The sequence below is a fragment of the Apteryx rowi genome, unplaced genomic scaffold (assembly GCF_003343035.1).
Source record: "Apteryx rowi isolate R43461 unplaced genomic scaffold, aptRow1 scaffold_60, whole genome shotgun sequence".
In the NCBI taxonomy this organism is placed as follows: domain Eukaryota; kingdom Metazoa; phylum Chordata; class Aves; order Apterygiformes; family Apterygidae; genus Apteryx; species Apteryx rowi.
Window position 1 is genome coordinate 1,901,600 of NW_020450872.1, and position 21,469 is coordinate 1,923,068.

At 38.5% G+C, this 21,469-nt stretch overlaps 1 protein-coding gene across 1 annotated transcript in view; it reads right to left on the minus strand.

Moving 5' to 3' along the window:
- Positions 1–208, minus strand: part of CHMP2B (charged multivesicular body protein 2B) — an 11,005-nt gene extending 10,797 nt beyond the window's left edge. The window contains exon 1 of the mRNA XM_026083426.1: positions 71–208. Coding sequence (XP_025939211.1) covers positions 71–104 — 34 coding nt within the window. The 5' untranslated portion in view covers positions 105–208. The remainder of the gene's footprint in view (positions 1–70) is intronic.
- Between the last annotated feature and the right edge of the window lie 21,261 nt (positions 209–21,469).

Here is a 21,469-nt window from a genome sequence, read left to right on the forward strand (position 1 = left end):
CCGGGCGCCCGCTGCCGGGGCCATAAAAGGGCCGGGAGCCGCCGCTGCCTCCCCCCGGGGCCCCGCTCACCGTCCACCGTCTTCTTCTTGAAGAGTGAGGCCATGGCGGCAGCCGGACCCTGAGCCGCCGCCGCCTCCGCGGGCTCCTTCCCGCTCCTCAGGTGACCAGGAAGCGGCGGCGCCGCGCAGGCCCGCCCCGCTCCGCCTCCCCGCCGCGAAGGGGCGGGGCGGGGCGGGGCCGGGGCTGGGCTGGGCCGGGCCTCGCTCGCCGCCGGCCGCCTCCGCCTCCCGCCGCCGCCGCCCGGGTGTTCTCGGTGCTGCCTTCCAGTTCCCCGGAGGAGCTGCGTCTCGTAGCGCCCCGGGTGGTGGCGGCGTAATTTGGCACCCCCCCCAATAAATAAGTAAATAAAAATAAATAAATAAATAAATAAAAAGGTATTGCTCGGTGCGGCTTACTTAGACCGCTCTCGCAGTAGCGCACGGGAACCTGGCCCTCAGCCGGGTGGGGGCGTCGTAAGCGGGCAGGATCTGCGCTTTCGGGCTCGTAGGCATTTGTAGGCATTTATATATGCATATTTCTTCCCCCAAACACACACACACCAACTTCTAACCCTCGTCCCTAGACGTTGCCACGCTTAGGGAATTAATAGTTAGGGATTTTTCTGAGGTGAGCCTTTGTCTGAGGTACAGAGTTACCCTGCTGCACGAGATAGGCAAGCACAGAATGATTAATAGTAATTTTCTCGATTTATTTTTTCAGTGCTTAACTGCAATCCTTAATTTTTAATAGGGTAGTACGGGCTTCATCACTGACAATTGCCTGTGTATATACCTCATCAACTTAGAAGAAACCGGAGCTATAGCAAAAAAATGCACAGCTATTGGTTTGAATACTAACTAAATACACCTTCACTCACTTTAAAGTTTGTTTTTTTTTTTTTTTTAGCACAATCTGTAAGGAAAAACAAATGATTGTAATGTAGTAATGTATTTTGATAGCTAGATATAAATCTGCACTGGGGAAGAGGTACAGGTTTATGGTGTCAGTAGCCTAATCAACCACATTTTTATAACCTATCATGGAAAACCAATTTATTAGAATACTGTAATAACTCCCTAAAGATGTATGTGGACATAGGTAGGTACAAATTATGTATTCAGTGACAATACTCCCTAATTTTGGGGGAATACAAATTTTATTGTAACTAGCAGGTTTTCATTGTTCTCTGCGTTGCCTTCTAGTGTTAGTTATTCTTCCCTGTTTGTGCTAACCTAAAATCCAGATCACGTGTGATGATGCAAATTTTTGGGAAGCTCAGGGATTCACTATGAGATAAATAAAATGCACTTTGCAGATTTATTGCTGGATGTCTTACTATGTGTTCAGCAATCAGTTAAGAGACTAGTTAGTAGGTAGAACTGAAGTTCTGGCTTTAAAAATGCACAGATGAGGGGGAGGAGGAAGCTCATCATTTAGATTGAGTTCCCCACTTTCCTGAGGGAAAGGCTGGCCTGCTTAATTTGTAAAGAATAATGCTTAGGCTTCATGTTGGTTTGAGATTTTCAATATTCTGGGTCAAGATCAGTTTGTAAATCAAAATATAAAATTAACATCTTATTCCTTTGCATTATAGGCAAAGTTTAGAAATCAATCAGATGGAATAACCTTTCCCTAGTGACTCTGTACACAAATATCAGTAGCAAACAAAAGCGAGGGCTGTGTGTTTTCTGTTTGTTGGATACAGAGTAAAAGCAGGTCACAAAAACTGGTTCAGAAGAATGGTACAACATCCTGTATTAATTAAAAACTGAACATCTACAAATCAAAGTATGAAAAATCACTTTGGATAAGAAATAGCTGTAGCTGTAATGGCTGACTTGAAAAAATACTTTTCTGACACAATTACAAAAATAGAAGCTTTTGGGTGTGTAAGTCTTGAAGAAGTTGTCAAGGTTATATGCTTGAAATCTTTTCAAGCTTTCTGGAGGTATCAGTTGGTGTAATGAAAGTTATTAGTCCTCCTTATCTCTCCCTTTCTAGGGAGAGGGAAGTGTTGCAAGTGAACTTTAGCTGACGAGCTAAGGCAGGCTGTCTTGGGACGCTTTGAGGATGATGACCCAAATTCAGTACTCTGATGTTCTTTTCTGGGCCTTTCTAATTTCTCATCTGCAGATACAAGAAAACTAAATGAGGTCATGAGTAGTAAAGAATGAAGTGGATGAGTTGAAAATTATGGGAGCCTGAATGAGATAAAGGATCAAAGAATGGTATAAATGTATTGTTACAAGAAAAGCACAGTGATTAAAGTGTAAAATAGGTTATGAAGAGAAGTGTCTTTGGACCCTTAGAAACTGGCTGTCTGTGTACCAAATCTTGCGAAGACTTGCACGTGCTTAATGTTATCTTGGAGGAGCTCCATCTGCTCAAAGGCAGAGGTGACTTTATACCTTGTAACAGGCAGTTTGAGTTAGGAGGAGGGACAAAAATGAAAAGAGAGGAAGAGAGCTGTAGAACCTGTGGAAGTGCAGGCTGCAGTTCAGCTAAGTGCTTCACTTGATTTGCTTTCCTGAGAAAGAATCTGCTGTTGTACAGGCTAGAAGTTATGGCTGCGTTTAAGTGTATGACTGTGTTGAAGCCAGTGTCTACACCATGACGTTACCTCTGGCTTCATTCATTGATAACAGTACTTTGAAACTGGAGTGAGTTCACCAGAGCAGAGAGGTGATGGGAATACATTTAGTGGGAATAGAAAGTGAAATACTGAAAAGAAGGTGAGGTGGAAAGGAAGAAGGGAGGACAGGTGATCAGTGCAAAGGGTGAGTGTGAAAATTTTTGTGAAGAAGGATGAACAGCTGGGGCAATAGGAATAACTGGAGGTGATAACAGCAGGATAATGAAGAGGGTGGCAGAGAAAGGAAGAAGGCTCTAGAGAAGAGGATAAGGAGAAGTGCTGTAGAAATGTTGCAACTATAACACACTGACAGTTCCCTCGAGTATCATGGTTTTGAAGTATCTTTCCTCTGATCTGTTCAGAATCAACACATTTATGTATGCTAAGTATAAAAATAGTGTTTACATGGTGCATCACACTCTCATCTTACAGACTAGACCACTTTCCAGCAACATCTTTTTTTTTCAGGAAGCTCACAAGAAGTGAAAAACTACCTCATTCATAGGAGGAGAGAGAGAGTCGCATCTAGCACAGGTATGAAACAATCTTTAAAAACACTGAAACTAAAACTATAAGATAGATTCTCTAACAAAAATACTTAACTATCTGCAAGTAATAGCAGTAATGAATTTCTGTCAGGTAAGAAGAATGCCAGAATAAATGAATGTGAGGTGGGAATGAAGTCAGTGATCAATGGATTATCTATTTGGAAATAATTTATAATTTTAAACCAATTTTCATGTCCCTAAAAGACATAGTTTTCATTAATTTAATTTAAGAAAATATTGAGGAGTGTGGTGAATCTGAAGCGTACCTGAATATTTTGCTTCCCATCCTTTTGTTAAAGTTGAATTGGGCATGTGTGTGAAACAGAAAGAGAGTGTATTGTTGGTCTTTCTTACAAATACTTATTTGTTTCTTGCTTTTTCTGTCTACAAATGAACAGTCGCCAAAAGTCCAGTGCTCATCTGTGCCTTATAGCATTCAAGATGTGCAGGATGGAGGGAAATATGCATTTAGGTAAGGAAGCATGATTTGTTTTTAATTTGTTCTTGTTTAATTTATTCTTGTGAGGACTCTGTGACATCTGTGGAGACTAAATTCTTTATGTGATGGGTTTTTTGTGATGTGGGTATTTTGCCTGATAATCCACTGAATTCCTTGACAGACTTCTAAGTAAAGAAGCAGGAATGAGTTAAACTGTAGTTTTTTAAGTGTGAAATGTTAGCTTAGAGTTTGTTAAAGACATCTTAGTGAACTGGAACTCTGAACATTTGAACGATGTCTTAGTCTTAGTTTTTTAATCCTGGATGCATTTGTGCAACCGTTCTGAAAAAAACCCAGGTGCGTGACCAGGCAAATAAGTGTTTCTGTTTCCATGTAAATAGCATACCCAGATGCATACAGATACTTATGTATGTGAGATTAGACCTTAGTTTCAGTAACTTTTAGTGTCTTCTTAATAAAGCATAGGTATTTTGCACCATTTAGCATGAAGTTCAGTATTTAGTAAAACCCTCTAAATACCTAGCCCCTCCTAATAGAAATCTGTTTTTAATGATTACCTTGATTGGTGATAATAAGATACTTTTGAGTTGCAGACTGCATTGTATATAACCTTCACATCTGATTGCAAAGTTCCTCCTTAGTGAAAGAGAAGACACTTCATTATAAAATAGTGCCATTATTTTACACTAGGAGGTTTAGTTTTGCTTCAGTAATCAAGTACAGTAGGAAATCATATTTCTGTAGGGGATTCATAAAATCAGGGGTTATACTTTTAAAGGCGTTTATTTGCAAATATCATATCTTTAAATGACTTTACCCAAGGAGAAACAGAAATCCAAGGTAGCAACAAAATAGGTGAATACTATTAGTATTTTATCACAAGCTTCAAGAGCTCCTCAAGGCATCAAGTTTAGAAAAAAGAGTGAGAGAGATTATGGGGACGATATTTATTATTGCAAACTGCAAAGTCAACAGGGACTGCTAAATGCTCTTAGAGTCATAATAGCCTGTCTTGTGTTAATTCTAGCCTGGAGCTCTGTGACTCTTTATGTGCAGAGATAATGGGGAGTAAAACTGTGTTTTTTGTTTAGCAGCAGATTCCTCCCAACCATGGAAAATAAATTAAGGAGCTTTGCAAAGTAAAAATGATTTGGGCTTTGAAGGAATTCCCAGCAATAATCTAAAAGACTTATTACCCTTGGTAGTTAAAGGGTCCTGTATATTTACAGCTGATAGTAGTCATTTTGATTGAATATTGCCTCAGTAACATGTTTTCAGATAATTTGGTTTTAAACCAAATCTGTTGATCCTGAAGAGAAGTCCCTTTTGGTAGTGTTCTTATTATTTGTTCTTCCTATGTGTACCTGTGTTCTGGAGAAGTTGTTACATTTCACTAAGCTGGAATTCACTACATGTTAAGATTTTACCAGAAAAGATCTGTGTTAAATAGATTCAGAGCTGAGAACATATGTACATCATTTCAAGTTAAACACATTACAAGGAGCTATTCTGAAATAATGCATTATAAACATAGGAAATTCAGTTTAAGATTATTACTGTTCATTATTTATGTTACAATCCAGCAACAAGACTCCTTTGGGTTAGGAGTGATATAAATGTGGAACAAAAACACACACTCTATTCCCCAGAGAAAATACTGTCCTGATATAATAAGAAATAATATGTGAACACCAACAGACTGGACAGTGCAAGGAAACCAGAAATTTCCTTGTGTAGCCTCACACGCTGACTGTGGATAGGTGTCAAGGTAAAGAGATGATATATTGACACCTACCACAGTCGGTGTGTGAGGCTACACAAGGAAATTTCCTATGAAGGAAGGTAGCTTTGTGGCTGCTTGTGAAGAAGACCTTCCAACACCAATGAGTAGCAAAGACAAAAGATGCTTGTCAGACGCAAGCTTGGCAAATGGTTGCTAAAAGTGAGCATCACTGAGAACTGAAGGAAGGAGTCACTTCTTGGTGAGTGTGAGCCAGTATGGAGACTGGGCACAGACCAGGGAAGGGCTTGAATAGAGACATATATTTTGTTTGCAGTGAATAACTAGGGGAAGCAGCTGGAAGGAAGCATGAAAGTGGCAATGTGATCAAAGCAGTGAACTAAGGAGATGGTCTTTTCCAAAACATTTTGAATAGCTATAAAAGGAGCCATATTGGATTTGTCAGAGACATAAAGCAAAATGTTGCAGTCATCTTGAATCACAATAATGAGTGTCAGGACTTTGTGACTCAATAGGAAAGAATGGTCAAGCAGAACTGTTCTATAAGAGGAGACAGTGTGATTCCATACAGCCTAAACAGTGAGGATCTGAAGGTGACACTCAGCTCACAACCTGGAATAATGGAGAAGAAGTTGCTGGTGGTGATCATATTGATTAGAAAAAGGAGACAGAAGCACTGGGTTGGTGAAAGATTAGGAACACTGTCACATGGAGCTGAATATCTATAAGCTAATGCCAGAAAGAGTGGCTGACATTTCAGTTCAAACAGAAAGAGGCAAGTCTGGAGTAGAGGCAGAGCTATGAGTTATCAGAATAACTGTGATATTAGAGGTTTTGTACTAACACCTGAGAGTCTCCAGAAACATAATAGAGAGAAAAAAGATCAAGGACAGAGCCTTATGAAAATGAAATAGTGCATCCTTAATATATAAAATTCTATTTTATTAATATTTTTATAATTATTTGGTTATTTTTATGAAGGGGTATCTTCTGAAAAGTTTGATTAATATCAAAGTACTGATTTTAATATTAAATTATTTTATCCTGAAGTGCATGGTATTACAGTTTCTTCTTGACTGCTTAAGAGATGAAGAATTATGAGGATTCTGCTATACTTTAAACATTTATTATTCAATCTTTTGATAGCTATCAGAAGAAGCAAACATTTATTTAGTGGAGCTACGATGTTCTTCCTTCCACATGAAAGCAAAGTAATTTTAATATTTTAGAAAAATTAAAGTTTCTTGTAAGTACATATGGAATGCAAAAATATTTCTTAATACTGGAAGTGTCAAATCAAGGACTTCTCATTTGGGTCTCTTCGTTGTTGATTTATGTTTTCACTGGTGTACAGAATTCTTTTCACTAACTGTCCTTTGAGAATAGATATAGCTATCTAATGGTCCAATCCAACAAAAAATATGTTCAGTTCCTGTATTGCGAAGGTATACATAAAACTCAAAGTCACTAGAATCTGCTCCCAAAGCATATACTGCCAGAAAGCCAGATATATTTTAAATTGCATTGGGCCCTGAAGTGTTATAAAAAAGGGCTTATTCCTTTTTTTCATAGCTTTATGACTGGCAAGGCAGCATCAAGCAGTTTATTGCAGACTGTTGTTTACGCCTTGCAAGAGTGCCACCTAGTAGGCCCACATGCATGCTTTGTTTTCAGCAGCACCTGCAGAAGCAATTTTTAATCTCATTTGATTTTAGTTGAATTTATTTTCCTTGCTTGTGTGTGAATCAGTACTGAAAAAATTAAACTTGGACCAATATTGTTTTCACTGTTTAGAATGGCATTGGATTTATTTTAGATTAGTTCAAACTATGTATTCTTACATCGTGCTAACAATTTCTGTATTTCTTTATTCTTTTAATGCCATCTTCACTTTATTCTGTTGGTGTAAAACATTTATGCCATTTTCGTGGAGGGGGGAAGCTCATGTGTGAATGAGGATTCAGTTTTACAAAGCCAAGTAGGACATTTGGCCGCATAAATTTCAGTGAGAATTCATATGGATGATCCCTTTCTATGTTACTGAGACGCTTCATTGGTAAGCAAGATAACTTGGACCCAGATGTGAGGGTCTGTAGCAGGCTGGGAGATGCGTCTGTCCCTGATGGAAGCAATGTCAAGCAGAAGATGCAGCCTCTCCTTTCATTCTCTGCCTGCACAACTGGCCCAGCCTCCTCAGCTGATGCTTTAGATCTAGTTAGATTTCTATTCAGAGGACTTGTCTGGCTTACTATTTAAATTTGATCTGAAAAAAACATGTCTGCATGGTGGCTCACTTTTCTTAACTTGAATCAAGTCCTCGAAGTAACTAGCTTAGCAACTGTTTGCTTGTAAAATAGTATCTTTAAGTTATCTTCCTCCTGGATTCTGATAGGGCTACTATTGCCAAAGATGTTAGTGTGGCACTTAGGAAACTTGGTCCCACTTTAGAGGGAGAGCATGAACCGCAGTTGTTTTTTGGTGTCCCAGTTCAGCAAAGTTCAGAACCTCTTGGCTGTGTTTGAGTGCATGGCTTGTTCATTCAGTGGGAAAGTCCTTTCAGCAGGAGTTGCTCCGGTTTTGGCAACGAGTCAGAGACATGGCTATTCTGCTGAGAAAGAAGACTTGGGAAGTGCATCTATTTTTGCATTTTTGTATAGTGTGCAGCAAACTGTAGCAGGCTGAAATCTTAGCCTGTGGAGCGGAGGGAAGACAAAGTTTACTGCATGTTCTCTCTGTTGCCCAGGAGAGTGAAGTTCCTCACAGTAGTAGGGGTCCTGTGGCTGTGAGAAATGCAGCTCACTGGGAAGTCAGGGAACAGCAGCTCTAAGATGTGCCTCTTTGGCCACAGGACTGGCTTCTGATTGGAACCGCTCCTGGGAGTTACTGTTTGGTTAGCAGGAGCAGTGCCTGTACAACAGTGTGTTTCACATGATGGTGACAGAATCCTGCAACTGGCTGTTTTGTTCGTGGTTCTGCTAACTACATCATTTAATAAATGAGGTCTTTCGTTATTAATTGTCTAGTCAGAACTACTGAAATTTGCAACATTAGCTAAATTGCAGATTGACGGATTTGGCGCTTGCTCTCCCTGCAGCATCAATTACAGCTGGTTCTTGTGTGCATTGTTGCCATTCGTGTTCATGGAATGCTTTGATAAAGGGAATGAAAAGACAGGGTGATCCTGTGCCTTCCTCTTATACAGAAATAGATGATACAAGTACACCAATTTTGTCTCACTAATAAATAGCTTCCAGAAATATAGTGGTCTATGAGGGAATAGGGCTGATTGACTCATTCATTGTGAATAATTTAGCCTGAAAAATTTGCATTTTTGTGGAAGCATTATCCATGGAGAAATGAATTTACATTCATCTATTTGTTATTCATAACCTTTTGTTTAACAGTTTATGAATTGCTGTCTTTGAGTTTTTGAGGAGCGCTCAATTCACTGTTTTGCTACTCTTGCTGAATGATAGTCATCAAAGTCACCTGACATTTTGAGTCCTCACTGGAGGACTGAAACTTATAAAGAGAGAAGAATTATAGCCTGTCTGTGGTTCTTTGTGGTCACGTGAGACTACGGCTGTTTTCTATGAAGAAGACTCCTTTGCCAATGTTTGTTAGGAAATGAACATGATCAAGGGGGCCAGTTGTTTAGACTTGCAGTGTTGGTGAATTCTGTTTCACAATGTTGTTTTTTTTTTAATTCAAATTAAATCATGTGAAAGACTTTGTAATCTGGCTTTCTTTTCACAGCAAATTCCTCTTTCTCTTGTGAGAGGTTAGTATAAGACTGGGAAATGTGACGTCCATAATTACAGCTCCCAAGCCTGAAGCAGTGCATGTAAAGATGATAGAGACTTTCTGAGCAAAGCAGTGCAGGTGCCAGAAAGAGTATGTGCATTAGCATGGTATTCTACCAATAAAAAATATATCAGGCTTCTAGTTCAGGACTTTCTTGGGTATGTCTACTGAATTATACTTTGTGTGTGTGTGCATGTGTGTATGCATGCTTGTGTATATACATATAATGCATAGACACCTCGGTTTCACTCTTCTATTCATTTCTGTTCTGTTGTTGAGTGGCTTTGAGCAAGTCTGCTTCTTTCCTCACCTGTAAATAGGAATAGCAATAATTTCCCATCTCCTTCTCAGGATTGCTGTATTATTTTATTACCCAGTGTTTTTGAGGTGGTGTGTGCAGCTGACCGTTGTTATGGAAAACCCAATAGTGCTGAATTGCCAGAGTGTGTTAATAGTGCCAGGAGGAATTAATGAAGTAATCACACAAGCAAATATACAAAATCCCTAAATGTTAGTTTTATGCATGGTTGCAATAGATGGCAAAACTATAGGATGACATATAATCAAATAATTTATTAGGCACAGCTGGTTAGCTGCTTACAGCAAAACAACCTGTAGCTTAATTGCTCCTTCTACTGCACTGATTTTATGCATGTCCTTCTGGCCCCAATACCCAAAGTGGAAAACCCTGCCTTGGGCATCTCGAGAGTTGTGCAAAAAACAGTGGGTCATAACTCATCCCTGTCAAATTAATGTTTTTGTCATGGGACATCTATGGCATAATGAAGGGAGAATAAGGGCATTAAGGAGAGTTAGTCCTTCAGTAGGACTTCCCATCTGATTTTATTCATATGCTAAACGGAATAATATCCTTTTGCCTAAAAAAAACATGATAATTCCTTAAGGGAAGAAATATGACCCTTGTTGTTTTTAAGTATTAATAATTATATTTGTTTCCATTGAAAATGGGATTGTTTTGCACATTTAGGAATACAGTAAGGGAAGCAGCCGCATGCCATCAATTCTAAAATGTCTTTTCCTTAGGTAGTTTTTTGACTAGTTCAATTATTTTATTCTACAAAGTACTAAGTTAAAGGTCCTGACCTGTGTTCTAGAATGGTAGCTCAGCGTCTCCATTTTATTTTCAGGATGCTCTCTTTTGTAGCCAGGTCGGTGAAGGATACGGATTCTTATAGTTACTTGCATGCTTGGAGGTCAGTTTGTGCAAAGCTAAGAAGGTACTCTGGGTTATTGACTGTAAATGAGAGAGTTTGAGAAATTTGCTTCATTTAATCAATGAAACACTTTAAATGAAGCACAGGATTTTCAAAATTATCTTCTTTATTTAGGAGCATGAGCCTATTAGGATAGATGTTCAGTGACACCGGATTTGTCTCTGTTCAGGTTGTGTTCATTTACTGTATCAACACAAAGACAGCTGTTCAGTCCTATAGTGTAATGGGAGTTATTTGCTTATTCCTGCTTTGGAGGGAAAATGGGTGCTTTTATGGGTTTAACTATGTCTTCATGAGGGAGGAACCAAGAACGATTGCTAAGTTCTACTGCTTTGCAAATAAAGAAATACATAGAATTGGCATGGGAATTTCTCTTGCTGTTGAATGTTGTGATTGGGCATGAGCAGTTCTTCACCAATCTTGCCTATTTTCCGTTCCCTACCCCTTTGCACGACTTCTGTATTGTTAAGATGTGTACCAAAGTCTACTCACTGTGCAGACCATTTAGCAGCTTCTTTTCATGTGTCCTTCAGCTACCCAATAGAGCGTGTGTCATGGCAGGTGCTCCTGTTCCATTTTTAAGTCATATCGCAGATGTCACTGTCTGCATTTCTCTAACTTTAGAGGCAAGAAGCTGTGAACTCTACTGTATCTCAGCACTTGTGTAAAAAAAAAAAAAAAAAATCTGTTTCATATGTACTGCTTTGAAAGAGATGTCTACCTTGGCAGAATTTAGCTGTATCCTTGGACATTTGGTGAATTTCTAGTTTTCACATATATACATTTGAATGTAAGGAAAAAGAAATTGAAAAYAGTTTTTCATTTGTATTTTTGGTTATCAAATCTTGTTTAAACTGGTGAATGTGGCTAACGTATTTTCAGTTAGTCATATAATTTCCTCTGCTAATTTCTGCCAAGATAAGTAACCAGATTCACTTCTTTTCTTTCTAGCATTTTTTTTAATCATAGACCCTTAACACAGTTTTATTCCCGTGGAGGTGTGAAAATCTCTCTTTGTTTAGTTACCTGAAGAGCTGTTGTTTGAGTGATGTTAATAAAATCTAGATATTCTAATGTAGCAGTTTTCAACTGACTCTATAGAGCCCTCAACAAAGCCAAGGTCTATTTCTGACTGACCTTTCACAGACCTCTGCACCATTGTGTTTAATCTTGAACCATTCTTCTGTTCAAGCTGTATGTTTATATAAATTTGTAAAAGGTCTAAATCAATTTTTATTAAGATAAAACACTTGAGGGTGTTCCAGGGTGCATTATGATGGTGGGTATCTGATGCTTTCATCAGTTTTTTGAAGTTCATAGACAGTTTTTTGTCATTGTGTTATGTTCAGTGATTGCTGTTTGAACAAAGATCCTGTCTAGATATGATCTCTGGGTTATAGTCTAATCTAGTTTTCTTCTACCTTCCTTTTATCATTGTATTTTGCGTACAATAGTAGTGCAGAAGACTTTGCCTTTATCTGATAGGATGTAACCAGTAACTAATTATTGAAAGTGCCTGGTCAGCTTTCTTCAGTGCTTGGTCTTTTCTCATATCATTCCTTATTGAAATATGTTGTGTTTTTTATTGATGGTTTTATCAATGAAGGATTTCAATAGTTCCCCAATAATGTCATTTGCAATTATTTGAGAATTTTTTTGTATTTGCTTGCCTTCTCTGTCTTTCTTTCTTTTATGTGTCCTCATTTACTCAGACTTTATTTCTCTGAAAAAATGCAGTAAATGGTTGCAGCATCTGTTGCCCCATCGAAAGAACTAGAATCTGTTAGTGTTGATTCTTGTTACAAATGCATCTTGTAATGCCCAAAATCTGCTTTTCAGTTCAGCTTGAAGTTGCTGTTCTGTATTGTGTTGGTTAGTCTTTTGCAGAATGTTTTCTTGATGCTTTAGAGTTCTGTTTTTCTTCAGATAATATATTAATTAGTAATAACACTGCTGATAACAATAGCTATGAAAAGCAGTTAAAATGCCATTTCATACCAGTTTACCTCTACTGCATTCTTTCTTTTTAGTTTTTTTTCTCATTATGTCACATTTCTTACTGTAAATAAATATTTTGTACAGACATTAAGGCTTAAATTTTGAGATGTATTTGTGGGTATATGTATCACTGGAAACAGTGATACTATGAATCTTATAGGCCTTTGAGGGATCAAGCCTAAATGCTCAGGGGTCTGACTTTGAACTGACGTACATGCTTTTCAGATGGTCCAGCTTCAGTAATGTCAATGAAGCTATGCCCGAAACAGGTTATTGCAAATAGAAGAGACTGTTTCCTAATTTTTCTAAATACTTTACCAGTGTTCAGATTTCAAGAAAATATAGCCATAAATTTCTCGGAACACTTGGTTGTTATTCCTATTCCCATTTTCTAAATAGGGAGACTGTGATATGGAGGGAATATTTATAGAATGTTAAACTAAGGGTGCCTCCAAATTACCTCACCAACATTATATTAAAAATCACATGAAAGGGGAATGAGACCTATTCACTCTGTACATCAAGCCACTGTACCCTGGCAAGGAGAGACAAGACTAATGTATGCTATAACCAGTCCTGAACAACAGTCTCTGTGCTTAATGACATTTAAAACTAGACTGGAGAAAACACTGGAAAGTAAACAATAGCTAACGGGAGCGATCTGCTGCTGGTAGGGGGATGGGGCCGCATGATTCTTTCCCCCTCTAGTATGAATGAGTGTAGAAACAGTGCGATATATTCAGTGCACTAACATTTGCATTACAAATGCCTGTAGTGGGTTTAGAGAAGAGCTAACAGATTGTCATCGCCCAGAGCACTGGCATTACAATGATTCCTCCAATATAACATTGCTGTTAAACTTTTTCTTAAACCTTATGCTACTTTCACCCAACTTGAAACAGGGTAATTTGTCTAGAATTAGCCTTCCTAGACAGATGTGCATTTTAACGCTCATGGAGTAATAGATATTGCAGAGCTCACCCCTCAGAGCACTGAAGAAATTCTGCACTGTGCTGGTGGGAAGATGAACGATTATGTAAGGTTCTTCATACGTGCACTGCTATTACTGTATTCCCCACAATTTTCTGAAAAACATAGGGAATAAAATTAACATGCTTTTGTCATTTACACTGTTCTTATAATGCTGTCATCCAATTTAATTTCAGCTGCCCCAATTTAGACTGTCAGGAGTTGAAAGAGATTTTGGTCCTCTGCTTACTTAGTGAATCCTCTATAAATGAGTAGATCTGGAAAAGGGTGAGGGTTTGTTCAGTGAATATTTTATTTAAAAACAAGTTCTTTCATTAGTGAAAACCACCCTAAATTTCATTTGTATTGAAGTCCCACAGCTGATTGAAAAATAGTGAGTCTCACCATTTTTTAAACATGTTTTTGGGACTTAGGTTTTGGTATCAAAGTTATTGATATCCCAAAGGAGCAATAATATTGGGGAAGGAATAATGGAAGTACTTGCAGGAAATCATGGGTGATTCTTGACACTCTTTTGATAAATAGAGTCACAAAAATTACTTGTATGACATTGGGGTTTATTGTGCTGTTGCTTGCTTATTCTTTCCTTTATCGTGGTCATCTATTTTATAGACTTTATGCCTCAGAGATTTTTACTGGATAATTCTTAGTATGTTCCATCCCACTTAAAAGAAGGCAGAGCTGTGTACATGTCTATCAGATCTAAGTGTGATTAGAAAAGTTATTCATCACTTCAGCAAAGCATTGCTGACAAATGCCAAAATGTTTCTGTTCATGTCAGTATAAACAGTGTTTGTCAGAAGGAATACTCTTGCTAAAGTAAAACAAGACCAAGCTATTCTGTACTGTGTAGCAGTATATCAGGGGTAACTAAAACAGCTCATGAATTGGCAAAGGAATTTCAATTTAAGTGTTAGTGAATCCACTTCTATTTATTATGAATAATAGAGTGCATCAATGGGAAAAGGTAATGATCTCAATTACAACTTGCAAAACTAACAAAAGTATTTAAACTTCATTGCTTAAAAGCAGTTATTCAGAGTGGTAGTGAAACAAACAAATAATATATATTATCACATTGGCATTCAAATTAAATTCCATGATTTTTATGTATACCAAGGTCAATTCACATCTCTTTTTCAAGAAGACGTAGCTTGAACAATCTGGTCTTTGCCAGGACAACCTGTTAGCATTTTAAGTTTTAACAGAATTTCAATTTTCTTAAAAATTGCTGATAAATAAATCTCTTGTGCTTTTAGAAGCTTCATCTCACAATCATCTCTGAAATAACAGTCATATTGCAGAAATGTCCCTGTTCAGAGGAAATTCATATTCTTCCATTTCTGAGATCCTGTATGAGTTGGAAGGCCATTTCTTTCAATCTTGGTTCAGTTCAAATACCAGCAACTGTCATGTTTCCTTTGGCTCAAAGGTGTCATAGCATGGTTTTAAGTGGTGGCTCCAGCTCAAGAACATGTGGGAGGGTCACAATTTTTCTGCTTTTTAATTCACTTGCTTTTGTCCTTTAGCCAGGAAGGTCTGGGAAAATCTTTAGTTTTACTTCACCTGAGACACTAGTTCAGTTCCAGACAAGTTTTAATATGAGTTGAAATTTTGTTTCAGATGAATTAAAAAAAAAAAAAGCCTGCTTTCCCTATATAAATGCAATAAACTAATATAAACATTTCATATTTGAACAACTCTTAGTCTTTAAAAATAATTAGTTGCAAATTTCTAAATTTAACCAGTTAATGTATTTTGTATTGTGAAGGCATCTTCTTTAAAAAAACAAACAAACAAACTTGCCTCATTAATACACAAAATACTTTTAATGTTGAAATAACTTATATCAAGCAGTTTTTATATGAAAGTGTGCAACCGGATATAAATTTTCTCAAACAATTATCTGAAAAGAAGTGTACATCACTTAAGCATTTAAAGGGCAACACTATTTTGAAGTGGAGACATAAAAGTAGCCAATACTACCCGTAAAGTATTACCCTCACATAAATGATCTTTATAACATTTGAAGAATGAGATCTTCAGGATATTTACAAAATAAAACAACTATTCTGATGCAGGTATGCGAATTTGAAAGAGAAGTTTCTCCTTGCAAAAAGAAAAGGCAAGAAGTTCAGGCTTATGACTGGGTAACACATCCAATGTAATGCTTTTTAATTGAAATATTCTGTATAGAGTGTATCCTCACTTTTCCTGACTATACATTTTGGTGTGACATAACACATTTAAACCTAAACATTTTCCTGACTAAACTCAAACACAAAAAGGAAGTGTAAAAGAGGTGGAAGCAGGGGCAGGTGACCTAGGAGGAATGAAGAGAGACTGTCCGAGCATGCAGGGATGGGGTTGGAGAGCTAAAGCATACCTGGAGTTGAAACTGGCAATGGACATGAAGGGCAACAAGAAAGTCTTCTGCGGGTAAGCAGTAAAAGGAAGGCTAGGGAAAATGAGGGCCTGCTGCTAAATGGGGCAGGGGTCCTGGTAGCAAAGGACACAAAAGGCAGAGATACTGAATGCTTTCTTTGCCTCAGTCTTTACTGGTAAGACCAGCCTTCAGGAATCCCAGGCCCTTGAGACCAGAGGGGAAGGCTGGAGCAACCAAGACTTACACCTGGTAGAGGAGCATCAGGTTAGGAAACCCTAGGTTAGAGCATGCCCAAGTCCATAGATCCTGATGGGATGCACCCACGAGTGCTGAGAGAGCTGGTAGATGTCACTGCAAGGCCACTCTCAATTATTTTTGAAAGGTCATGGCAATCAGAAGAGGTTGCAGAGGACTAGAAGAAAGCAAATGTTACCCCTATCTTTAAGAATGGCAAGAAGGAGGATCTGGGGAACTACAGGCTCATCAGCCTCACCTTGATCCCTGGGAAGGCGATGGAGCAACTAATTCTAGATACTGTTTCCAGACGCATGAAGGATAGGAAGGTGATCGGGGTAGTCAGCATGGATTCACAAAGGGGGAATCCTGCTTAACCAACCTCATAGCCTTCTATGATGGAGTGACTGGTTGGGTAGAGGAGGGTAGAGAAATGGATGTTGTCTACCTTGACTTCAGGAAAGCTTTTTGACGCTGTCTCCCATAACATCCTCTTAGATCAGCTGATGAAGTATGACATAGATAAGTGGACAGTGAGGTGGTCTGAAAACTGGCCTAACTGCTGGGCTCAGAGAGTTGTGATCAGTAGCATGAAGTCCAGCTGGAGGTCAGTCACTAGTGGTGTTCCCCAGGGGTTGAAACTGGGGCTAATACTGTTTAACCTCTTCATTAATGACCCGGATGATGGGACAAAATGCACCCTCAGCAAGTTTACTGATGATACAAAACTGAGATGAGTGGCTGATGCACCAGAGGATTGTGCCGCCATTTAGAGGGAACTTGACAAGCTGGAGAAATGGGCAGAGAGGAACCTTATGGAGTTCAATAAAGAGAAATGCAAAGCACCTTGGAGTTATTTCTCTCTTGTGCTGGTGTAGACTGGGGACTGACCAGCTGGAGAACAGCTTTGGAGAGAAAGACCTGGGGGTCCTGGTCAGCAACAAGTTGAATGTGAGCCACTGATGTGCCCTCATGGCAAAGGCACCCCATGGTATCCTGGGCTGTGTTAGGCAGAATGTTGCCATCAGGTCGAGGAAGGTGATCCTTCCCCTCTACTCAGCCCTGGTGAGGCCACATCTGGAGTGCTGGTCCAGTTCTGGGCTCCCCAGTAAAGAAAAACATGGATCTGCTGGAGCGAGTCCAGTGAAGGGCCACAAAGACGATTAAGGGACTGGAGCATCCCTCATATGAAGAGAGGCTGAGAGCTGAGACTTTAGCCCGGAGAAGAGAAGGCTGAGGGGGGATCTTACCAATGTTTCTAAATATCTGTTTGGAGGCTGTAAAGCAGATGGGACCAGACTCTTCTCAATGGTGCCCAGTGACAGGACAAGAGGCAATGGACGCAAACTGAAACATAGGAAACTCTGTCTGAACGTAAGAAAACACGTCTTTACTGGGAGTGTAGTTGAACACTGGAACAGGTTGCCCAGGGAGGTGGTGGAATCTCCATCCTTGGAGGTATCCAGAACATGACTGGATATGGTCCTGGGCAATGTGCTGTAGATGATCCTCCCTGAGCAAGGGGGTTGGACCAGATGATCTCCAGAGGTCCCTTCCCACCCCAACTATACTGTGATTACATGACCACATTGAGGAAGCTGGGAATATGCAAACAAATGTAGGTATTCTAAGCAATCTCTTTTTTGGGGGATAAAAATAATCTCTGATAGACTGGTGTCTTGTGTAAAGGGATATTATTCAGTTCTTTGAGAAGACACCTTTTTTTAGATTTTTTTTGGGGGGGGCTCTTGTAGTTACAACCTGTCATTACTAATTTGTTTATGAATTGCAGTTAAAATCTTGCATAAATATTTTATGCAGAGCACAAGATAGTTTCTAACATGTACATGTTTCAAAACATGGAATGAAAGACAATATAATAGAATTGTAAAGAAAAATAGATATCATAAAGCTGCATCCCAGGATCTGTGTAAATGCCATCAGAAATAATTAATAGGATTTTATGTTAGAGGAAGGGTCATTATATCACTTTTTGTTTGTGAGAGAGAATAGCTGTTTCTATAATTATCTTCACTATTTCATCAACCTAAAACAAGCTACCATTTTGACTTTTGAGACTAGTATTTGGCTGAAAGAAAAGGGCAGGTATGTAGTTATCTAAAAGTTTAAGATGCATTATAATATTTCATCAGTACTCTTGACAGCAATATTCAAATGTATGTTACAGCACAATCTGTAGTATTAGTTTAAATTTTAATTAGACTTTACTGTAACTAAGTTGATGGCATTGCAACTGCTCTTGGAGAGAGATGATTTCATCCTATGGGTCTGTTTCTTTATATAAGTACCTTTGCCATTTTGTTCATTTGTAGCCAAGCAGCTTCTGTCTGGGCTCAGAAATGTATTAGAATCTGCATGTGTTTTCTGTGGCATTGTCAGAAAGCAAATACACGACCTGTTACTTTCCTAGTTTTGTGTGATCTTTGATAATTCCTCTGGACAGGTATTTTCAGCTAGTGAATGCTGCAGCCCTGATTTGAGCTGCAATTTTACTCGCTGTAGTTGTAACAAAGCTTTAGAAAAGCAAACTGGGTTTTATACGAGTGTCTTACCTAAGAGGTAAGTCAAAATAGTTAACCACCCACTGTAATGATTGCTATCTTCCTTCACTAAGGATGGCAGTAGCAAATCTTGTGTTTCGTTTCTTGTATGAGGAATGACAGCTCGGTGCAATGTTTTACCATACTACTGTTTCAGTCTGGCATATAAACGTACTCTTTTTCTTGATGTTTACTGAAGGCTTGAGACAGGATTACAGAAGCTGAATAGAGAGCAGTATGTGTCATGGCTTGCTTTTATTGGTGAGCGTGGCTTCCGCAAACTGTTGGTAGGGCTTAGAGAAAACTACCTTTTAAATCAGGGTAGTGCTACATATCCAGCGAACCCTTTGTTCTTCTGAAAATTAACAGTTATTCTATGCCAGATTCTACATTGCCATACCACTGGATTCAACTCTTACTATTTGAGCCAAATGTGATCAGCAAATGGTCTGTTTCCTACTGTGTTTTCCATAGTATTTGTTATGGGCAACATACCAGTAGTAGGGGAAGGTCTGTTGCTTTGTAATGTTTATTCGTTCTCCTTGGTACTTAGCAAGAGAAGACTGATCCAAATACATTGGCTGGTGAATTCCAAATGTTAAATGGAGACAAACTTTGTGGCAATAGCAGTGATCTTTAACGGATCAGTTGCTCAAATTTTGTGTACGTGCTTAACAGATTTTTAATCAGTTTTTTGCATCTGTAAAGTTTACAAGGGAAAAAAAGTTCTTAGTATTTCCAGGGTTCTTAGTCAATACAATATATTGCAATTATATCTGTAACATCATTTGACTCTCCTATTCCTGGTTTCAATAAATGCAGAGAAGCAAGCAAAATTAGGGTGTTTAGATAGTAACAAATTTTTGAATCTCTGATAGTTTGTATTTGATCTTATGGGGTTCCCACCTTTAAAATAATTATAGCCTCGTAAAACAATATCTGGGCTTTTTCCTCTGCACCCTTTCAAGATCTAATCTTTTCAAAATGGTAGACTCATTTTGATTTCACAAGTGTCCTGTAGGCAATGGAGAAGTAAAAATGAAAAAAAAGATTTGAAACAGCCTAACACAGCAGATCTAAGAGGCAATCTATAAAGAAATAGTGAAGTAACACAGGCATCTCTTTTACTACTTTTTTTTTTTTTTTTTTTTTGACTGCTATGCTCTTTTGTCTCCGCCTCAGGAAAGTTTTCACACTACAAAATTCTTAAAATGCTGTAATTCAGGGCTGTTTTATGTTTAATATTTTTCTGTATAATAGAAGGAAAGGGCTTTTTCTGTACACAAACAGCTTTAATAATTAGCAGATACAGTAGAATATTTGGGAACAGACATGGAGTATAAATGAAATTATGGTGTAGTCTGAAATTTCTTTCTAATGCACACTCTTACCAAAAACAGCAAAGCTCTCTCCTGCTGTCCCGTAGGAGCATCTCCATCTCTTTAGAGCTATATGAGATTTTTGCATCAATTAAGATGATTGGCAACATCTTCGATATGTTTTCCAATTACCTCTGCAAACACTTGCAACAAGACAATTCCCCAAAGCTCCTTTCCCCCCGCCCCCTAGTTACACAGCCCCTTATTTAAATAAGTTAAAGGAAATAAATATCTAGTAGAAGATCACCTTTTCACTACGGCAAGCATAAAAGGTCAGATCCTTATTGAGCAAGAATTGAATTTGGTGAAGCTATGTGAATACTTAGACACTCATTTATGTCCTCTGAGGATTTGACCAAAAGCTGTTATAATGTGTAATGTGCCATTGTACTCTATTACATTGTCTAGAATAAGTACTTGGTCACAATATCACAATAGAGTACATTGAAAATGTAATATGCAAGAGATTGTATATATGTGAAATATATAATCTGGTAAGTATAACAGTGTTTCTCAACTCAAAATATTTGGTGTGAAGAGAGAGTTTTACAGAGGGTCCTCATTCCCCCCCACCACCAAGGATTTCATTATAGATGGGTAAGCCTGGTAATATTGACTGAAATATTTTGCTTCTTGGAATTTAAAGAAGCAGAGTCAGGACTGGCAGGTAGACTGAGGATTTTTTAAAGCATGAATCTGCTTTTTTGTCAGTGTATGTGAAATTCATAATCCGTTAATGTCTGGTTCATCCCTTTCCCCCCCAATCTTGGTCAATGGCTTAGCTGACAGTTGTAAAAATTAGCTGTGAGTGGAAGAAGAGAGGAGACCAGAGGTAAATCTAAATATGTAAATGTATTTTAAAAATGATGTCCTTGACATTAAATCCTTAAAGAGCCTTGCTCTGTCTTCATTGCATGCTGTTGCCCAGCCTCCTGTTTAAACCTACTTCTGCTCTTGCTTGCTGACAGCTTATTCATTAGCTTTCTAATCCCTTAATTCCTATGTGAGGATTCATAAAGAAGCAATGTTTGCCTATAAATATATATCTGCATGTGGGTTGTCTGCAAATACAGAACAAGTATGTTTTGTTTCTGTTCCTCCTTGTGTTCTTGCCTTACTTCTATCCCTGCAAGTTTGTAAATGGTACCATGGTGTCCACTACTCAACCCCCAAAATCTCTGCTGTGTCATTCCAAAGAAAACACCTGCTTGGTAGAGGGCAAAGGACAAAAATGGGATTGGGAGAAACTGGTCAGTAAAACTATTCAAAGAAGAACAAAACTGTATTCTTTGTAAGAGCCAACACGACTCATAACTTCTAAAGGAAATGAATAGAGATGGGGCATGGGAGGCAATGGGATGGATAAAGAGAGAAGTAGGGAAGTGGTGTGGGAAGCAGTTGGAGTGCGTTGTGGGTGCCCCTGGAGCAGATCTCCAACACTAGTCCTATTGCACCATTTCA